A 20516-nucleotide genomic window follows, 5' to 3' on the forward strand; every position below is an offset into this window, starting at 1 on the left:
TAAAATTCTTATCTTCTGTGTCCAAATTAAACAGTTGGGCAAGTTCGCCATTTATCATGCCAGGTTCCCTCTCGTCATTGTATCATCGTAGTCACGTTGGTCTTCTGCAATGATCCTGGCTTTCCAGAAAGCTCTAATTGTGCGTCGTAAGCATGTCTCTTTGTCTATGCAATTTTAGAGGGTTCTAATGCTATTTGCTTTACACAAATGATAGTATTTATTTGTCTATGGTGGAGGAGTTATGTACTCTACGTGTTACGTACAGTCCTCTGATTGTTTTTTTGCTCCGATCTACGTAAAACGTAATGTTCTCTGATTGGTTCATCGGGTCTACATATTACGCCTGTATATTACGTCTCTGTGTGGCGGAAGCCCCACAAAACAACTTTAAAGATTTGCACAAACGATAGTGTTTATTTATCAATGGCGGCACAGGTATTGTACTTTACGTGTTACGTATAGTCCTCTGATTGTTTTTTGCCCTGATCAACGTAAAATGTAATGTCCTCTGAGTGGTTCATTGGGTCTACATATTACGCCTGTATATTACGTCTCTGTGTGGCGGAAGCCAGACAAACCAACTTTACAGATTTGCACAAACGATAATGTTTCTTTATTAATGGCGGCGCAGGTACATACACTACGTGTTACGTACAGTCCTCTGATTGTTTTTTCTTTGCCCCGATCTAGGTAAAACGTAATGTCCTCTGATTGGTTCATTGGGTCGACATATTACGCCTGTATATTACGTCTCTGTGTGGCGGAAGCCACAACAAACAACTTTACAGATTTGCACAAACGATAGTGTTTATTTATCAGTGGCGGCGCAGGTACATACTCTACGTCAGGGGTCACCAACCTTTCTTAAACCGAGAGCTACTTCCTGGGTACTGATTAAGGCAAAGGGCTACCAGTTTGACACACACTTCTGAAATAGCCAATTTGCTCAATTTGGCTTTCACTTTGTGTTATTATTGTCATTTCCATTTACCGTTTTTTCCCATGTATAATGCGCAAAATTTAACTAATTTATTGTCCTAAAATCTGGGGTGCGCATTATACATGGGTACAATTTTATTATTATTTTTTTTTTAATCCGGATATCATACGGAGGCCGCCATTACAGATGCACTTTCTTCTCTGCTGTTCACTTCAAACACGCTCCATACGAACACAATGCTCTCGTATCAGACGCTTGCTCGATCACCTGCTCGTTTGCTGTCACAATGTACCCTACACAAATCCGAAACATTTCTTCGCTATTGAGTTTGCTAGCGCATGCGCAGTGATACTGACCGGCAGAATGACATCCGGTTGTTCCCAAAGATGATCTTTTTTCTGAAATAATTTTACGTTTACGGACTTAAGTAGGAGTCAAAATTTGGGTGCGTATTATACATGGGTACAGGCTTTTTTCCAGCATCAACATGCCATTTTTAGGGTGCGTATTATACATGGGGGCGCATTATACATGGAAAAAAACGGTAACAAGAATAGCACAAATACAGTCAAACCTTGGTTTTTGACCACAATCCGTTCCAGAAGGCAGTTCGAGAAGCGAATCGGTCGAATTTCTAATCTATTTTTCCCATTACAAATAATGGAAAATATTTTAATCCGTTTCAAGACAAACACCCCCCTCCCCCTTTTTTTAAAGCTTTTTTTCATTTGCACATATTTGTCCGATCGCGCAACTGCAGCGCACCGCCGAACGCGCAACCATAGCGCGTTGCCCACCGCGCAACTGCACCGCGCTGGTCGCATTAATGTGACTGAGTCGTTGCTGAAATTTAGAAAATATTTTTAAAGTCCTGATGTACTTTCCAAAATTTAAGTGGAACTCTGCGCAGGGAGCTTAATTTGGTCCGATCGCGCAACCGCAGCGCGCCGGGCGCTCACTGTCGCATTGCTTTAAGAGCGTCTTTGTGTTTTAGGATGGCTTTATTGCTCCCACTTGCTTTCTTTGGAGGCATGATTAGGGGTTAATACAATCCTCAAAGTAACGAAAATGCAATAACAATGGAGTCAGTCGGCATCCGGGCCGCGCGGTCGGGTTTTCTCGGGTCCTCCGACTCATCCTGCGAGGTTCGACCTCCGAATTTTGTTCGACAACCGAAGCAAAAAAATCTTGAATTTTTTGTTCGAATTCCGATTTGTTCGAGAACCAGGACGTTCGAAAACCGAGGTTTGACTGTAAAATAAATAGATGCAGCTCACTGACAAGTGCCGCTATTTGAGCTAATTTTAGAACAGTCCTGCGGGCGACTCATGCGGTCCTCACGGGCGACCTGGCGCCCGCGGGCACCGTGGTGGTGACCCCTGCTCTACGTCTTGCGTAGAGTCCTCTGTTTATTTTGCCTCGATCTACGGAAAACGTAATGTCTTCTGTTTGGTTCATCGGGTCTACATATTACGCCTGTATATTAGGGAAGCCACACAAAACAGCTTTACAGATTTTGGAATTCGGTCCACACAAAAGGCGCACCTTATTAAAAGACGCAACTTGATTTTTTGAGAAAATGAAAGGCTTTTAACCGAGCTTTATGGTGCGGAAAATACGGTACAGTAGAAAACTGCAGTTAATCAGTATTTATGATACTGCTGCAAATCATAGAAAAATAACAATTGACAGTAGTCCTTACAGTAGTCAGAGACAACCTGTGGCCATGTCACAGTTTTCACAAACTATTGCTTTGCCCATAGATGTCAAAACAGTGTTGCGCGACTTATATTAATACAACTTATGAAAACTGCATGGAACAAGTCGAGACTTCAGGCGAGATAAATGTCGTTTACTATGCACTGTTTTAATTGTTACTGGAGTGCTCTGTTTTTTGCGGTAACCAGCTGAACTGGTATGGTTCACGTGGTACCAATAAATCAATATCAAGTCTCTTCTGTTCTTTATCACTGTTAACGGTTGTGTAGCCAAGCAGTGACATGGCCCTCTTACACACTTCCTGGATGCGCTTGACCTTATTATGTGGCAGCGTGGTGCGCCAAGCCTGGGAAACATCTGCAGCGTTTCTTGAAGTGATTTCAAAAGCCTCTTTTAAGGAACCTTTGCCTTTTCCATGAGTCAGCTTATAAATCCATTCCTCTAACTGATTTGTCATGTCCAGATCTACAAAGTCATACATGGCACTTATTTCCTCAAGTGGATTGCGGGCTACATCTTCATACCGAACCATTTTGTACCGGCCTTTTAGAAATGATGGGGGCTTCTGTAGGGCCCTTTCACTAATGCGCACATGGCTCCGGCAGATCTCCTGTATGACTTGGTATTGTATCTCAGCTGCAGGCATGCTTTTCTGCTCCAACACAACAGCATTATCACCAACAAAAGCTTTTGCAGACTGTTCTCTTGACCGCACCACGGCCCGTGGATCCCGAACCAGGTGAATGATGCGAAGGTCAAGGCTAGGATCCTCAAAGAGGGGGTAGAGAGATTCCAGTTCAAATATTCGCACTGATTTTAAGACCACATGACTGTAAGAAAAACAGGCCTCCTGCACACCTTGTAGGCCCACCTCACCACAAGTTTGCAAGCATTGAGTTTGATTGCTGAAATAGCCACGCGGTGTGAGAGAACAAGCCGGTGGTGAGCACAATGCTCGACTGTGACTCCACATGAACAAAGAGGACATGTTGTGATGCTCTGGCAGGTAGGCATCAGTCACGGAGAAATCACAATGGAACACACTACGCATGAGATCCCTTACAGCCATTCGTAGTGTCTGTGCACCAGAGTTCCTAAGTTTGGTCCAAACATGCCAGGCAGGCTCCATGAGGTAGAACACAGACGGATGTTGACTGAACACCTGACCAACAAAGGATGATCCTGATCGCCATGATGACAGTAGCACAACATGGATCTTCCTATTGGAAGGGATGCCATCGCAAGGGTTTAGCCCGATGTACCAATTGAAGAAGAGGACCACAGCTGCTCCATGCAGGATCAACAGGAAAACCATAGTGCTGAGGTTCACTCTGGAACGGAGCATGATTGATTGTGGATTGGTATCTTGAGCTTGTTGTTGATGCTTTTCCCTTGTGCAGTTGTACACTGCCTGAGCTGCAAAATAAGCAGGAAATGACAGATTTGAGGTAAGGGACTGACCAAAAAAAAAAAATACACACCAAATATGCACGCACGCACACACACATAGGTAGATGTAGGTACTTGTACAGCAGGGGTCACCAACCTTTCTTAAACCGGGAGCTACTTCCTGGGTACTGATTAAGGCAAAGAGCTACCAGTTTGACACACATTTCTGAAATAGTCAATTTGCTCAATTTGGCTTTCACTATGTGTTATTATTGTCATTTCCAGTTCACATGTATAAGTGTGATTTTAACAAGAATAGCAAAAATACAGTCAAACCTTGGTTTTTGACCACAATCCGTTCCAGAAGGTGGGTCGAGAAGCGAATCGGTTGAATTCCGAATCTATTTTTCCCATTACAAATAATGGACATTTTTTTAATCTGTTTCAAGACCAAAAAACCCCGCCTTTTTAAAGCATTTTTTCATTTGCACATATTTGTCCGATCGCGTCCGAGATATAATATATGTGCAGATTATATATATATATACACTACCGTTCAAAAGTTTGGGGTCACAAAATTGTTTGGGTGACCCCAAACTTTTGAACGGTAGTGTATATATTTATTTAGATAATTATTTATAGATTATATATATAATCTTCTGTGTAAAAAATCTTATAATATATATGTATACTTATATTCATAGATTTTTTATAATCTTATACAAATATAAGATATAATTTATATTTAATTCATAATATTTTATTATAATAATATTTACACTAGCGTTCAAAAGTTTGGGGTCACCCAAACAATTTTGTGACCCCAAACTTTTGAACGGTAGTGTATATATATATACATATATACATATATATATATATATATATATATATATATATACATATATATATATATATATACATATATATATATATATATATATATATATACATACATATGTGTATATATCCATCCATCCATCGAATGAATAAGTCAAAAGTCAAAGTCTGCTTTACTGTCAATTTCTTCATATGCCAAGGCATACAAAGAGATCGAAATTACGTTCCCACTATCCCACGGTGACAAGACATAGTACACAATATACGTACATACAAGTAAACAACACAAAAAAATAAAAACAAGAGGGCACAAACAATGAATAAATAAGAGTGATGAATAAATAATGAATAAACAAATAACATAATAAATAAGAGGAGCAAAAATGGAGCAAGTGTGCATACAGCAGACAGTCAGAATATAGCGCAAAAGTACAGGACGCTAAGCAGAAGGGGGGAGAGAGTTCAGGATCCTAACAGCCTGGAGTACGAAGCTGTTGGTGAGTCTGGTGGTGCGGGAGCGCAGGCTCCTGTACCTCTTCCCAGAGGGCAGAAGATCAAACAAAGAGTGAGCGGGGTGACTCACATCACTCACAATCGTGGTCGCCTTGCGGGTGGGATGGGAGGTGAAAATGTCCTTCAGGGAGGGGAGTGAAGCACCAATAATCTTACCAACCGTGTTCACTATGTGCTGCAGGGCCTTCATGTTGTATTCAGTGCAGCTACCACCCCAAACAGCGATACAACTAGAGAGGACGCTCTCAATGGTGCCACGGTAGATTGTAGTCATGACGGCCGGAGGAGCCCTTGCTCGCCTGAGTTTCCGCAGGAAGTACAGGCGGCGCTGAGCTTTCTTCGCCAGTGATGCGGTGTTGGTGGACCAGGAGAGATCCTCACTGATGTGCACCCCCAGGAATCTGGTGCTGCTCACTCTCTCCACCACAGCACCGTCGATGAAATTCATCTGATACAACTACCGTAATTTTCGGACTATAAGTCGCTCCGGAGTACAAGTCGCATCAGCCATAAAATGCCCAAAAATGTGAAAAAAAACATATATAAGTCGCTCCGGAGTATAAGTCGCATTTTGGGGGGCAATTTATTCGACAAAATCCAACACCAAGAACAGTCATGAACGAGCAACAACAGGCTAAACTTTAGGTATGCTAACGTGACAAACACAAACGAAGAGCTGAGAACGGCCCTGACGTAAAATTCAGAGTTATTCAAAAAACTATTACATAAATAACACGTTAATAAAACCATCTGTGTCACTCCAATTCATTAAATCCATCGATCGTCCTTTGTCAACAATGCGTGCGCGCCGCTGACGGCGCTTGCACTTCAAAATATGCCACAGGCCCATATAACGATATATAAATTAGATATCAAATAACTATTATATAAGCAATAGTATTATCAAACCATCTGTGCACTCTAAATCAGTAAATCCATCGATCAAATTCCTCGTCCTTCGTCAACAACGCCGCGCGTGCGCCCTGACGTCAGCCTCGTCGTTATACCACAGATCTACTATATAACTATATTGTAGTGTTAACAAAGTTCAAGGAAAGACGTGGGTTTGGTAAACGGCTCTTTATTTAACAAAACAAACTTCCAGGCGTGTGGCGGCGTGGACTTCCAACCACGGAAGTGGAAGAGAGCCGGTAGTACGTGGGGCCCTTCGTCATCTTTGTCATCCCGTGATCAATCTTTGTCCTTTATGTAAACAACCGCCGCGCCATGCCGCGTCGCGCTGCGTCGCGCTGCGTCGCGCTGCGTCGCGCTGGTGACGTCATTTGAAATTCAAATTACAGTAATCCCTTGCTACATCGCGGTTTCACTTTTTATTTTTTTTTTTGGAAAATATTTGAAAAAAACACATACAAGTATAAGTCGCTCCTTATTATAAGTCGCCCCCCCACCCAAACTATGAAAAAAACCGCGACTTATAGTCCGAAAATTACGGTACTCAAAACACACCCACAAGAAGTGAAAACATAGAGCGCACAGCTCCAAAAATATCAGAAAGACTGAAGCTAATACTATGAAAAAGAGTGCATAGACAAAGTGAAATACAGTTTTTTTTTTTTTGTGTCATCTCAAGTTTACGCTATACTGTGTCCGTCATTTCCATAGATTGAAGTAACTGAACCATCAATGAAACGAAGTCTTTCGGCAAATCCTCCTCTATACTGATAAAAGATTTCTGAAACACTCTTTGAACAAGTAGGACTTTGCCCACAGACGTGGGAACACTGCTTGAAAAAGGAAATTTGATCAGGCACTTCTTTGAGGTTCTGATGTTGTGCAATGAATTGATGCATCCAACAACAGAACATTTTGATCCCTCCACTTCAACATCCTTGACTATAAAAGTCTCTCCGAGTAATAAACATGGCGGATTCGTAATAAACATGGCGAATTCACAAATGCGCCATGTTTATTGCTCGGATTTCCGTTTGGCAACACCCATTACCTTGTTTGGTTTGTCCCGCCCTAACAGATGTGATGTAATAGATAAAAATACGTAACAGAAAACGGAGAAATCTGAACGGCGTAAAAACTAGCCCCCAAACAGATCATAAAAGTATCTCTACAGCACCTGGAGGGATAAGTTACACTTTTCTACACTCCTGGAGACTCCAAATACAAGCAAAAAAAGTTGATTTTTCATGTGTCCTTTAATTTACCTAAATTCACCAAGAATCCTAAAATAAACATTTGTTTAATGATCAGTGTACTTTGACATAATAAAATAAATGGAACTGTTCTTGAACCAGTCTGAGGTATAGCATTTTTTTAAAATAACTCTCTTTAGGGCAGCCAACATTGTTTAAATAAATAAAATATAAATGAAAAACCTCTTTGACTGCTCTCAGGTAGAAAAAGGATGAATAAAAATAAATTCTTTAAAGACCAGTCTATATTATCTAAAGTAAAATAAAAATCTGACACGGATGAATTGACTAAACGCTATACAGTCAATTCCTAAGGCTGATAAACAGAGTGTTAAGCCACCTGAAAGTATGAAAGTAAGCAGACATGGAGTTCTGTTAACTCTTTGTATGGCAGCGACGGGAATACTCGTCATTGACATTAATGATTTAGGATCCCGTTGACGAATATTCTCGTCAACTTGTTTTTATTTTATTAACGGGTATATAAGACAACTGGCCACCTCTCCACTTAAAATCAAGTCTATAGAGCACCGTTGTCAAAGTCCAGGCCTGGGGGCCAGATACGACCCGCCACATAATTTTAGGTGGCCCAAGACAAATTGTGCATCGAATTCATGTCAATTTCAAATTGTTTTCACTTTTCAAAAATAGATATTGTTAGCTATTTTTTTCCATTCATTTTTTTAAAAAATATTTTTTATTAGATATTTGATTTGGTTTCAATATTTCAATTTTAAATATTTGAAGAGGTTTTTATTAGTGTCTGTTTTGAAAACTAGTTATTCATCAGTTTGTTGTGTGACCTATACTGGTGGTCCCCAACCTTTTTTGCACCACGGACCGGTTACGTGTCAGAAATATTTCCGCGGACCGGCCTTTATATAAATAAATATATTTATATATTTATTATTTAAATATTTATATATATAAATAGGATGAAATAAAATGATACGACTGGCATAAAAACAAATATAAACCACATAAAAATAAAACGTTGAATTAGTGGGAGCACCGAGGTCTTTTCTCAGAAATGAGCCGTTTTCATCTAGGCGTAATCGGAGACAATGACACCCGAAGTGGTTAAGGTTTGTCTTTAAATGCAGGATGCTTGGTCTCCATGTGCCGAAGCAGGTTTGAAGGCTTCATTGCCTCGTTAGCTAGCCTTTCGCCACATATGCGGAGTGCACTTGGCGCGTCAGAGTCACCTGTGGCGATAAATCCATATTTTAAGTAGGACTCCAGAAATGTTCTTTTAAATGCAGCTTTCCTTTTCTTAGAAGTCGTAGCCTCTTCTTCTTCAGTGTCCTCATTGGACGTTTTTCCCTTTCCGAAGAAGCTTTCCAAACTTCTCTGTTTCTTGCTCATTTTTGCTTGCCTCGCGGGCTTGACTGTGGTGACATGTCACGTGACCGAGACGAGTGCCCTGTGTCAAGAGTCCTTATTTTTCAGATGCACCGACAGATGTAATTGGGAGAGATTCGCCAAATTTTTTATATTTTTCAAAATAAATTCTTACTCGTTTTTGCTAGCTTTGCGGGCTCGACTGGGGAAACATGTCACGTGACCGGGACGAGCGTCTTAACCTGAATGAATTGATCGTCAATGAAATTTTTTCCTGTGCGGCTTGGCGGCCCGGTACCAAGTGACCCACGGACCGGTACCGGTCCGCGGCCCGGTGGTTGGGGACCACTGACCTATACTATATATACCATATGAGACTTTCATACATTTATTTGGGTTGACAATTTGAATGGCCCTTTGAGGCAAACTATGACTATGATGCGGCCCGCGACCAAAATAAGTTTGACACCCCGGCATAGCACATTGTAGTGGCTAACTCTGACCACTTGATAGCAGTTGCGCTTGCTGGCTCATAGAGAGGTGACAAACTGTAAGCCCAGCCTACATGGGAGAACAATGGAGAATGTTGTAGAGTTATGGAGGAAGAAGTCAGAGAGTGAGAGAAAATGGCGAAACGGAAGCAATCGGCTTTCAAGTAGCTTACAATTGAGCAAACTATCGCTTTTCGTGATTGCGGTACAGCAAAACAAAGGAGCAAATTTAGAGGAGATGATTGTGAGGATGCGACAAACACGGAAGTCTGCTTCAAAAGCCACCTCCGGCTGAGGCATACAAGTCGTGAGTAGCAATTGGAGTTTTGGAACATGGCGAGGAAGCAATTGGCTTTCAAGCAGCTTACAATCGAGCAAAGTATTGCTTGAGTGCAGTACAGCAAAATGATGGAGTGAATTTAGAGGAGGTGGCTGTGAGTACGTGACAGACAACGAAGTCCGCATCACAAGCCACCGCCGACATACACGTAAAAACTGAGTGAAAATGCTCGAAATCGGCTGGGATTTATTTTTTTATAAACGCTTGGAGTTAATGAAGGTAAAAACCATACTTGGAGGTTTTTAACCAAGTCATCAACACAGCAAATAACTCCTAACACAAAGGTAATCAAAATAACTATGTATATTCCTTACCAATCACATATAGCTCCAAGGCTTTGACACAGTCAAAAACTGTTCGCTTCTTGTCAACCCCTCCCGTGTTCAGATTCACCGTGGGTTTTTATATGCTTCCCAGTACCAACCAGCTCAGTGGCCTTCTGGTATGAGTGTCCCGATGCTTCCCTGCTTGACACTCAGTATTAAGGGTTGGATTGGGCATGCTGTCAGGAGCTGCGCCCCACAGTCATTATTAATGCGCAATGTATAGCTTCTACTATGGAAGCTCGTCTGAGGACGACCGAGAGAGAGTACAATGCACACGAGTCCCTCTATTACATCAATGCAGAAATAATGCAAAAGGGCAAAAATGGCTCATACAACGGGTCTTGTCATGGGTAAAGTGATGTTGTTTTCGATTTTACTGCCCTATGTGTGTCGTTTGAAATGGGAGCTTTAATCGCACTATGAAATGTGCTTATTTTTCAAGTACTATATGGTCTAATGTGCCAAATTGTATGTTTATATTTATAATGTAAATAGTAAGATTTACAACCCCACCCCCCTTCGCCATTTGTGCCCATGCTTCCAATCTATCTCTTTGCCTTGAGTAAACAGATTGACACACCTATTGTTGAAATGTCATCAGAGAAGGATTTCCTGCTTTAAACAAATAACTCATTGCAACACCTCAGTTAAATATTTGCTCACACATTATCAATCTACAAAGCCACCATTGTTAGGGTTTACAGATTATCTTGATCGTATGATTATCTTGGAATGTAACCTGTAATAATTTACCTAGCTTGTCCTGTCTTAACAAAAGTAGTAGACCAAAGTGCTAAGATCTTTTGAACTGATTGACTAGCTGCAGAGGAAGCAATCAAAGTTGCTTTGTTTACACAACGTCGTAAAAGACCCCCTGCTATGCTTTGATCAGCAGGCCAGGGGCTTCAACCCCATCCTGTCCACTCTCACCCCCACTCTCACCCCCACCCTGTTTCTCTCAATAAAAATGCTCCTGCATGAGGCCTGAGTCAGACCTCATTCGATCATCGCTGTACGCACAGCGACGAATGGACTCTCCACCTGCAGGTGTCTAAAAGGACTTACTTGTCTCCCGTGTGTTTCTTGCAAAATAAGTTAGAGTGAGCACCACCCTAACAACCATATATAGTTTCGAGAGCATCATTCGTAATCTTGTGGGAATGAGTGCCCGCTTTCAATAATGTTCAATCATCCTTGTATATATTGAGTAATAGTATTTGAAATATAACCAATTGGGGCCCCAGCAGCGATCACTGCGAGGTCCCTTTTGTTTTTGTAGGAACTATTATTAGAGCCCGAGTAGCGACCGCTATAAGGTCCCTATTGTTTTGTAACAATTCTTCTTTTTGAAGTCCGATTAGCGACCACTTTGAGGTCCCTATTTTTGTGGAAATTATTTTTCATTAAGGCCCAAGCTGCGACCGCTGCGAAAGCCATACTGTTTTTGTAGAAATTATTATTTTTATTATTATTTTTTTCCTCCATAAAGCAGTGTTTCCTAACCTTTTTTCATCCACGGCACAGCTTTACATTGGAAAAATCTCGAGGCACACCAACACCAAAAATCTGTTAAGTGTTACACCAGCTTCTATATTACAATTAGTTATGATACAACAAAAGACGTTGTGAAAGTGCTATATCAATAAAGTACTATTCCTGTATATGTATGGAGAGTCGAATAATTGAATAAAAATAAATATACCGGAAGGAAAGACGTGGGTTTGGTAAACGGCTCTTTATTTAACAAAACAAACTTCCAGGCGTGTGGCGGCGTGGACTTCTATCCACGGAGGTGAAAGAGAGCTCCGTAGAGTAGGACCGGGCGTGCGTAAAAGCCACGTCTGAGCCCCATCCACCGTCCCTGGACAGCCACCCGGCCGAGCGCCGGCCCCCGACTTCAATTCACGGAGGTGAAAGAGTGCTCCGTAGAGTAGGACCGGGCGTGCGTAAAAGCCATAATAGTTTTTCAAACCTTCTGTGTCACTCCAAATCCTTAAATCCTTCAAACTCTTCGTCCTCCGTGTCACTTAGAAACAAAGCCGCTAATGATGCCGGTAGTACGTGGGGCCCTTCGTCATCTCGTGATGAATCTTTGTCCTTTTTGTAAACAACCGCCGCGCCGCTGACGTCACTTGAAATTCAAATTACAGTAATCCCTTGCTACATCGCGGTTCGTTTATCGCGGTTTCACATATAAAAAATTCACATATAAGTCGCTCCTCATTATAAGTCGCCCCCCCACCCAAACTATGAAAAAAAACGCGACTTATAGTCCGAAAATTACGGTACATTTTTTTAATAAAAGTGATTTTTTTTTAAGGTTTTAGACAGTGTAAAGAATAAATTATTGAAAGTGGTTGTGATTAAAATCCAAAAGAATCAACTTGACTTTGTTTACTGTTTTAGACTAGCGCTATAAATATTGCGACAATAAGAAAAAAGTAACTTTTAAAGCCGCTCTGCTGTTCTGGCAGGGTTAACCAGATGTACTTCAAATTTTCTCTGAAGTGTTGAGGCCTTCATGATGCTAAAACACAAAGTTTGAGTGACTTTGAGTGAGTGTGAGGTTTTGCCAGTGCTGTTGCTGTGGCAATGCAGAGTTCTCCAAGAAAATATAAAATCTATACATGCAAGAAAACCCTGAAACCTTTAAAAATAACATCAGGCTTTGCAAAATCATCAATATTTTATTAGTTAAGTGTGTGGCTTTTAAAAAATGGCTCTTTGACTCCCCCTAAAATTCTTTCTAAAAAGCAGCCCTGGTTGTACGTTTTACCTAGCTCTACAGAAATATGGTGGTTTCTGTAATAAATCAAGACCTACCAAAGAACTCTCTTGCAGCCATACGCTAAAACTATCCATAGGTTGGCCATTTTGCATTTACTTTAAATGTTGGTATTGCTTTGACATCAGTAGCTCCAGGAACATTACCTACATGATTATACCTTGTCAAAATGTTGCAAATTTGATAAGGTCCAGGACTGAAGTAAATATACAAACTTATTTTTCATCGTAGTGGAAGTGCCACCAACTGGCTACAGGAAATAAGCACTCAGTCCTCACCAAGCGCACAATGAAATCCTCACCTCCTTAAACCATCGCCTTAGTGCTTTTCTGTTGTCATAAAAGAAACACACCTCATGGCACAACATAGGTGTTCATTTGTTTAAAATAACATTCTGCACACAACTTGATCTCTTAAGACCTCAAAAGATGAGAAACATTGTTCACCGTCAACAGCTCAAATAGAACGACATGCAAATGGAAACCACTGGTCATTTGCAACGGTAGATAAGATTCTCACTCACAAGTATGCCCATGGTGTGGACACCGACGACAGGTCGTGTGTCACACACAGCGGAAACCCATGATCATCCCATGTGAGACATGTTTGTTGATCAATTACTCCACTCTTCAGATCAAGGTGAAGACTCACCTCCTATTATATCCCTCAACTGAGAGCCGGAGGTCCAGCAAAAGCAACATTCATCTGCAGAGTGGCCTCAAAATCCACCTTCAGAAATGGACAGTGTCCCAGACACACTTACCCTGCTCAGGGATCAATGCCAGGTACCTCTCCTAACACAGGACTCATCAACACTATGGCGATAGTGAAGAAAGCCCAAAAGTGACTCCACTTTCTTAGACTGCTCAGGAAAAAAAACATTCTGAGAAGCAGCTGCTGGTGACCTTCTACCAAACAATCATCATTCTTGCATACTGCATAATGGTGTGGTATGCTGGGTCCACCATTGCCAACAGGACAGCGATGCAGAGAGTGATTTACACCACCAGGCTACCCCCTTGCCTCATCACCACCTCTCACTCCCTCAGCAGAGCGTCGAACGTTGCAACACATCATACCTTCGAACTACTGCACTCAGGTCAACGCTACAGAGCTCACAAAACCCGCACAGACTTAAGGACAGCTTTTTCCCAGAGCCATAAATGATTTGAACAGCAAAAATAACCTCTGCCAACGCTATCATCTATTCTGCACTTTACTCAACCTAGTACCCTATCCAATGTGCGACAAGCTGACACAATAAAACATGCACTACTTGATCTATATACACAATAATCCCTCGCTACATCGCGGTTCGTTTATCGCGGTTCCACTACATCGCAGATGTTTTTTTTCCAAATTAAAAAAAAAAAAAAATTCAAAATAAAACTTCTAAATTGAGGAATTATGGCACAAAAGTTGCCCACACGCCAGCAGAAGGCAGGGAGTGCCCGCACAATTGCAGTGCGTACACTTGTACCGTTTTTATAAAGAAATTGTTATAATAAGAGTTCTAAAAACATATTTACAGTGTTGTGCGTGTGTGTGTGTGTGTGTGCATAATATTGCACGCCCCACTTTTCAGTTTTTTTATTTGTTAAAAAAGTTTAAATTATCCAATAAATTTTGTTCCACTTCACGATTGTGTCCCACTTGTTGTTGATTCTTGACAAAAAATTAAACTTTTATATCTTTATGTTTGAAGCCTGAAATGTCGCGAAATGTTGAAAGGTTCAAGGGGGCCGAATACTTTCACAAGGCACTGTATATAAATGTGTATATATATACATAAGTGTATGTATATGTGTATATATATACATATATATATACCGGAATTTCCGGACTATAAACCGCGACTTTTTTCCAAAATTTTGAACCCTGCGGCTTATAGTCCGGTGCGGCTTATATAAGATTTTTTTTCGTGATTTTTGTGATGACTTGATCACTTTTATACACTCGTAAAAAGGCTGTGGACCGCTGTTGTGCGGTATCTTGAAGAAAAAAACAACAAAAATACTATTTTGAAACACTACTATGGCTGCTGCTTTTTCTGGCTGTGTTGCTTGTGACTATTATTGGCTTTAGTAGGAATGCACGCTAGGTGACCTGCGTCAAAGGGCTCTAAACCAGGGGTGCCCAAACCTTTTCAGCTCGCGAGCTACTTTTGAAATGACCAAGTCACAAAGATCTATCCACTAAAAAAATAAATAATTTTATATATATATATATATATGTCATCGTGAAAAAAAGTCCTACTCCCATTCCCTATGAAAGTGATACTTCTTACTATGGCCAGCTGCCCCACTCATTTTTATACCCTTTCTTAAGTTTAAGAGAAAAAACAGGGTTCTGACAATTGGAGGGAACTCGCGAGCTAGCGTGTTTGTGTTGTGTTGTTAGCGCCGTTGTTTGTACACGCGTCAAGTGCGGGGAAAAAAAAATAATAATAAAATAAATAAAATTAATATCACACGATCGACCAATAGAGGCTTTGCAGCTGACGTCATCAAGCTACCCACATTAGCTTGGCGGCCATCTTGGCGGTCAACTTTTCAGTGCCGGTCAACGACTCACACACGCTTTCTTGTTATATCTGCTGCTATTTGAGCTTAAAAATGCCGGATACCTGCTGTGCTGTTGGATGTAGCAATAGACGAGGCGATAAACCAAATCTTAGCTTCTATAGATTTCCGGCGAACATGAAAAAACGTGATAAATGGATCGCGGATATTCGTCGTGAACGATGGAAACCTACGATTTACACAAGAATATGCAATGAGGACTTCATATCAGGTATGTAAACAAACTATTCACCCCTGATTTGTTTCACAAAATGTGAAATAATACAATATGGGATGATACAAATATGATTGTTGAAAATGCTGGGTGCATTTTTAGAAAGGCAGCAAGAGCAGCAAGGCAGGGAATGGGATGATTTCTTCAGTTCACCCCCCCGTTTTTATTTTGTGTTTATTTTTTCATGATGCTTCATCTGATTGGCTTGAAAACGTTATCAATGTAAATATTGAACTTCATATTGGAATTGAACAATTAATTCTCGAGTGAATGCATTAGGAAATTTCCCCAAAAATTATTATGAACCTTGTGAAACAATTTTTTTTTAATGTAGCATTTTTTAACAAGAGGGTTTTTGTTACTTCATTTGGCACAAGGTAAAATCTACATTGGTAAAGTTTTCAAGCCATTGGCACAAGGTTAAAATTTTTATTGGTTAAGTTTTCAAGCCAATCAGATGTGGCATCATGCAAAAATAAACAAAAAATAAAAATGGTAGCAACTTGAACAGACAGGTACAGTATCTGAATGATTTCACTCTATTCAGTTTTTTAATATGTCAAGTTATGAAATGCCATTACAAAACAAATCGACGAGGTAATTATAAATATCTGGATATGAGCGTTCAGGCAGGTCGGCTGTTGCAAAATGCTCGGGCGATTTTAGCATGCTTCTCGGTAAAAGGTACGGATCCGTTGTGCCAACAAGGTTCAACTTCTCTCTGTAACGTTTCTTGGAGTCTTCATCCAAATGCCTAACTTCGTTGGATAGCAAATCAGCCATAATTCGGAAGAAATCGGTGAAAACGTAGCGCAGAAATCAGACAATCCATACAAACACGTAGGAACGAGCTGACGAGTTGACCGCCAAGATGGCGGCATAACACAAAATCACGTGATAAAACCACGTGACTGCAAAGCCTCTATAGTGGCTTGGCGATCGACCGGTCGATTGCGATTGACGTATTGGGCACCCCTGCTCTAAACCCTTTCTCTTACGCTGCCATGTGACTCAGAGATTACACAAAGCAGTGGCGCTGTTTGGACCATCTGCATTGTATTAAAACCCAATCAATCAGCATTTAAATTCAATTCTTCTGACATTTTGCTCACCAAAAACAAGGTGTAATGAATGTGAACTTTTAATGCATTTTATTCAGAAGGTTACTTTGAACCCTGAGGCTTAAATGGCGGCGCGGCGTATTTATGGATTTTTACGGCCTCCAGGGGGCGCTCTAGCAGGAAGCAAGAGCGAGACAGACGAAGAAGAGATAATGCGCCGAAGAAGACGTGCTAGTTTGATTGTGTTTTGAACATTTCGCGCATCACGCACACACCCTCATCATGGAAAACACACGAAGAAATGCATTTGATGCAGCTTTTAAGTTAAAAGCAATCGATTTGGAATGCATAAAAGCGACGACAAAAGAGAGACTAAGACTGTGTGGCGAAGGATATCTAACGCTATTCCAATTGGACACTGAGGAGGAAGACTTCGATGGTTACAGTGCACAGGAGGAAGATGAAGATGGCGCTTTTTTTACTTTTACTGGTATGTTTTTTAACGAGCCCTGTTGGTGCTGTACTACCGTGTTGCTGCTGTGTTACCGCCGCGTCTCAGTGACTTTTACCGGTATGTTTTTTTTTAATCCAGCCCTATTAGTCTTGTGTTACTTCCGTGTTGCTGCGGTATTACTGCCGCGTCACAGGCAGTGTTTGGAAAGAAATGTTAAGGTATGTTATTAAAACTTTAAAAAAGCTTTCTGTGTCCAGTCTTTCTTTGTTAATAACTCGCGTGCACACTTCCGTGTTGCTGCGGTACTACTGCTGCGTCACAGGCAATGTTGAGAAAGACATGTTAAAGTATGTTATTAAAACTTTAAAAAGGCTTTCTGTGTACTGTCTTTCTTTGTAAAAAAACTCGTGCACGTGCGGCTTATAGTCCGGTGCGGCTTATATAAGAAAAAACTAAAATATCCCCGGATTTTAGCTGGTGCGGCTTATAGTCCGGTGCGGTTTATAGTCCGGAAATTACGGTATATATATTTATGTATACATATATATATATATATATATATATATACACGTGTGTATGTATTCCAAGATGGCGGCGCCCCAGTTGGCCGCGGCCGCTACAGCTCTCAACAACCGACGAGTATTTTCACAAAATATGTCGCCTAGGACACTACAAACAACACAAAGTTTAGTTTATCCATCCAGTAGATTAGTGTATGATCGCCAGCGCCTGCTGGAGGTACGGTCATCAAGTGTTTTCGGACTCGTAGCCACAACTACCCTAGTCTGTTTACGTAGCCTCGGAGTGCTTAGGGCGCTAGCCCCAGAAGCTCACGATGCAGCGGGCTCGCCGGGCAGCACACGCCGGAGGAGGAGTAAGCGTAGGCGGTGTGACCGGCGGCGAAAGCGCGGCTGTCGAGGTGGGCTAACGGCTAAGCTTAAAGCTAACCCCTACAAACCGCCGCTTCCATCCATCTTCCTCTCCAACGTCCGCTCACTGGATAATAAAATGGACCATCTACAACTGGAACTCTCTTCAAAGAGGGAGGCTAGAAACTGCTGCGCTCTCATCCTGACGGAGACATGGCTGAACTCATCAATACCGGTCAACGCCGTTAGCCTGGAGGGGCTAGCTACATTCCGCGCCGACAGAAACAGCGAGCTAAGCGGTAAATCCCGAGGAGGTGGGCTGTGTGTCTACATCAGTGGTTCCCAAAGTGGGCGGTACCGCCCCCCTGGGGGCAGTGGAAAGATCTGGGGGGGCGGTGAGGAAGAAAGGGGCGGTAGGGGGGTCGGCAGTCGATTTGTACACAACACGCCGCTCTGGCCCAGTCAGATCCGACAGCATAGACTACAAAAGCAAAAGCTCAGGTTTGTAATTTCAAGCTTGTAATGTTCAGAATTTTATCTTATAATAAAAACCGCATTCTGGCGGTCAACATCATCTTGAGTTCAAGTCAACATGAAATTGGGGACTCGCCAGAACGCGCCGTGTTGTGTTGAGCTGGTTAGGGCAGTGGTCCCCAACCACCGGGCCGCGGACCGGTACCGGTCCGTGGGTCACTTGGTACCGGGCCGCCAAGCCGCACAGAATTTTTTTTTTTATCGACGATCAATTAATTCAGGTCAAGACACTCGTCCCGGTCACGTGACATGTTTCCCCAGTCAAGCCCGCAAAGCTAATATGTGCAGTCACCTTGCTTCTTTCCAAGCAAAGAAACCGACTGAAAATTACTGACCGCGGGGATCTACGACTTCTTAGTGAGTTCCAGCCTGATGTTGAGAAGCTTATGTCCCTGCACCAAGCACATCCATCCCATTAATATTACGTGTGAGACAATGAAGGTTACTGGTGGAATGTTTATTTACGATTCTATGTTGCTGAAACAGTTAAAACTGCTAAAAAATAAATTGGTTTACTAAATACTAAATTGGGTTTTATTTGTGAAATACACATTTGTGTTTAACCTTTCTCTTTTCAAATTGCAGCAAACCAAATATCAAGAAAGAGGTGTTTGTTTCCATATGTGCCTTGGGGGGGGGGCGCTAGGAATTCACTGGGGAGCCAAAGGGGGCGCCAGCCTGCAAAAGTTTGGGAACCACTGGTCTACATCAACAACAACTGGTGCAAAAATGCTAGATCTGTCGCCAGCTTCTGCTCTTCGGACATCGAGCTTTTGACTGTTAACTGCAGACCCTTCTACCTGCCCAGAGAGTTTACTGTTGTTAGCATCACGGCTGTGTATGTGCCTCCTAGCGCTAATACTAAAGAGGCCATGAGTGTTCTCTATCGGACAATCAGTGAGCTGCAATCCACGCACACAGAGGGTGTTTTCATCATTGCTGGGGACTTCAACCAGGCTAACATGAAGACTATTCTCCCTCATTTTTACCAACACGTGGATTTTCCAACTCGGGGAGAGAACACTCTGGACTTGGTTTACACCAATATAAAGGATGCATTCAGAGCAGCCCCCCGCCCCCACCTCGGCTCTTCAGACCACCTATCTGTTATGCTAATCCCTGCATACAGGCCCCTGCTGATCAGAGCAAAACCCACAGTGAAGCAGGTGAGGGTGTGGTCTGAGGGGGCCATGGAGGCACTCCAGGACTGCTTTGAGTGCTCTGACTGGGACATGTTCAAATCAGCAGCAACATATGACAATCAGATCGACATTGATGAGTACGCCATGACTGTGTCAGCCTACATCAACAAATGCTCCGAGGACGTCAGCACCACTAAGAACATCATCACCCGAGCCAACCAACGACCCTGGATGACTGAGGAGGTACGTCATACGCTACGAGCACGGAACTCAGCCTTCAAGTCTGGCGACAAGGAGGCACTGAGGACAGCGAGAGCCAACTTGAACCGTGCCATCAGGCTAGCGAAGCGAAGCCACAGTCGAAAAATTCAGGATTTTTTCCACGACGCCAATAACACCAGGAGTATGTGGCAAGGCATACGGGCGATCACGGACTACAACTTACCCTCCCCCCCGGTGGGTGAGGTTGATGCTGACTTCCTAAATGGTCTAAATAACTTCTTTGGGCGTTTTGAGGCACTAAACAGCACTCCTGCAGTTAAAACTGTTCCCCACCAGGAAGAGGTCCTTGACTCAGCCGACGTGTGGAAGACTCTGAGAAGAGTCAACCCACGTAAGGCCCCAGGCCCCGACAACATACCTGGGCGGGTGTTCAAGGAATGTGCAGGCCAGCTGGCTGGTGTCATCACAGACATTTTTAACATCTCGCTGGACCAAGCCAAAGTGCCAGTATGCTTCAAGGCTGCCTCCATCATTCCGGTGCCGAAGAAACCTCAAATCACCTCATTGAATGACTACAGACCTGTGGCACTGA

General features: G+C 42.2%; 2 protein-coding genes across 2 annotated transcripts in view; one reads left to right on the forward strand and one right to left on the reverse strand.

The window, feature by feature from the left end:
• LOC119124049 overlaps positions 1-20516 on the forward strand; it is a 793622-nt gene that overhangs the window by 133690 nt on the left and 639416 nt on the right. The gene's annotated exons all lie outside the window — the stretch shown is intronic.
• chst6 (carbohydrate sulfotransferase 6) overlaps positions 2388-20516 on the reverse strand; it is a 27426-nt gene continuing 9297 nt past the window's right edge. The window contains exon 2 of the mRNA XM_037253673.1: positions 2388-4075. Coding sequence (XP_037109568.1) covers positions 2808-4004 — 1197 coding nt within the window. The 5' untranslated portion in view covers positions 4005-4075 and the 3' untranslated portion in view covers positions 2388-2807. The remainder of the gene's footprint in view (positions 4076-20516) is intronic.

This window comes from Syngnathus acus, chromosome 6, assembly GCF_901709675.1.
Source record: "Syngnathus acus chromosome 6, fSynAcu1.2, whole genome shotgun sequence".
NCBI lineage: Eukaryota > Metazoa > Chordata > Actinopteri > Syngnathiformes > Syngnathidae > Syngnathus > Syngnathus acus.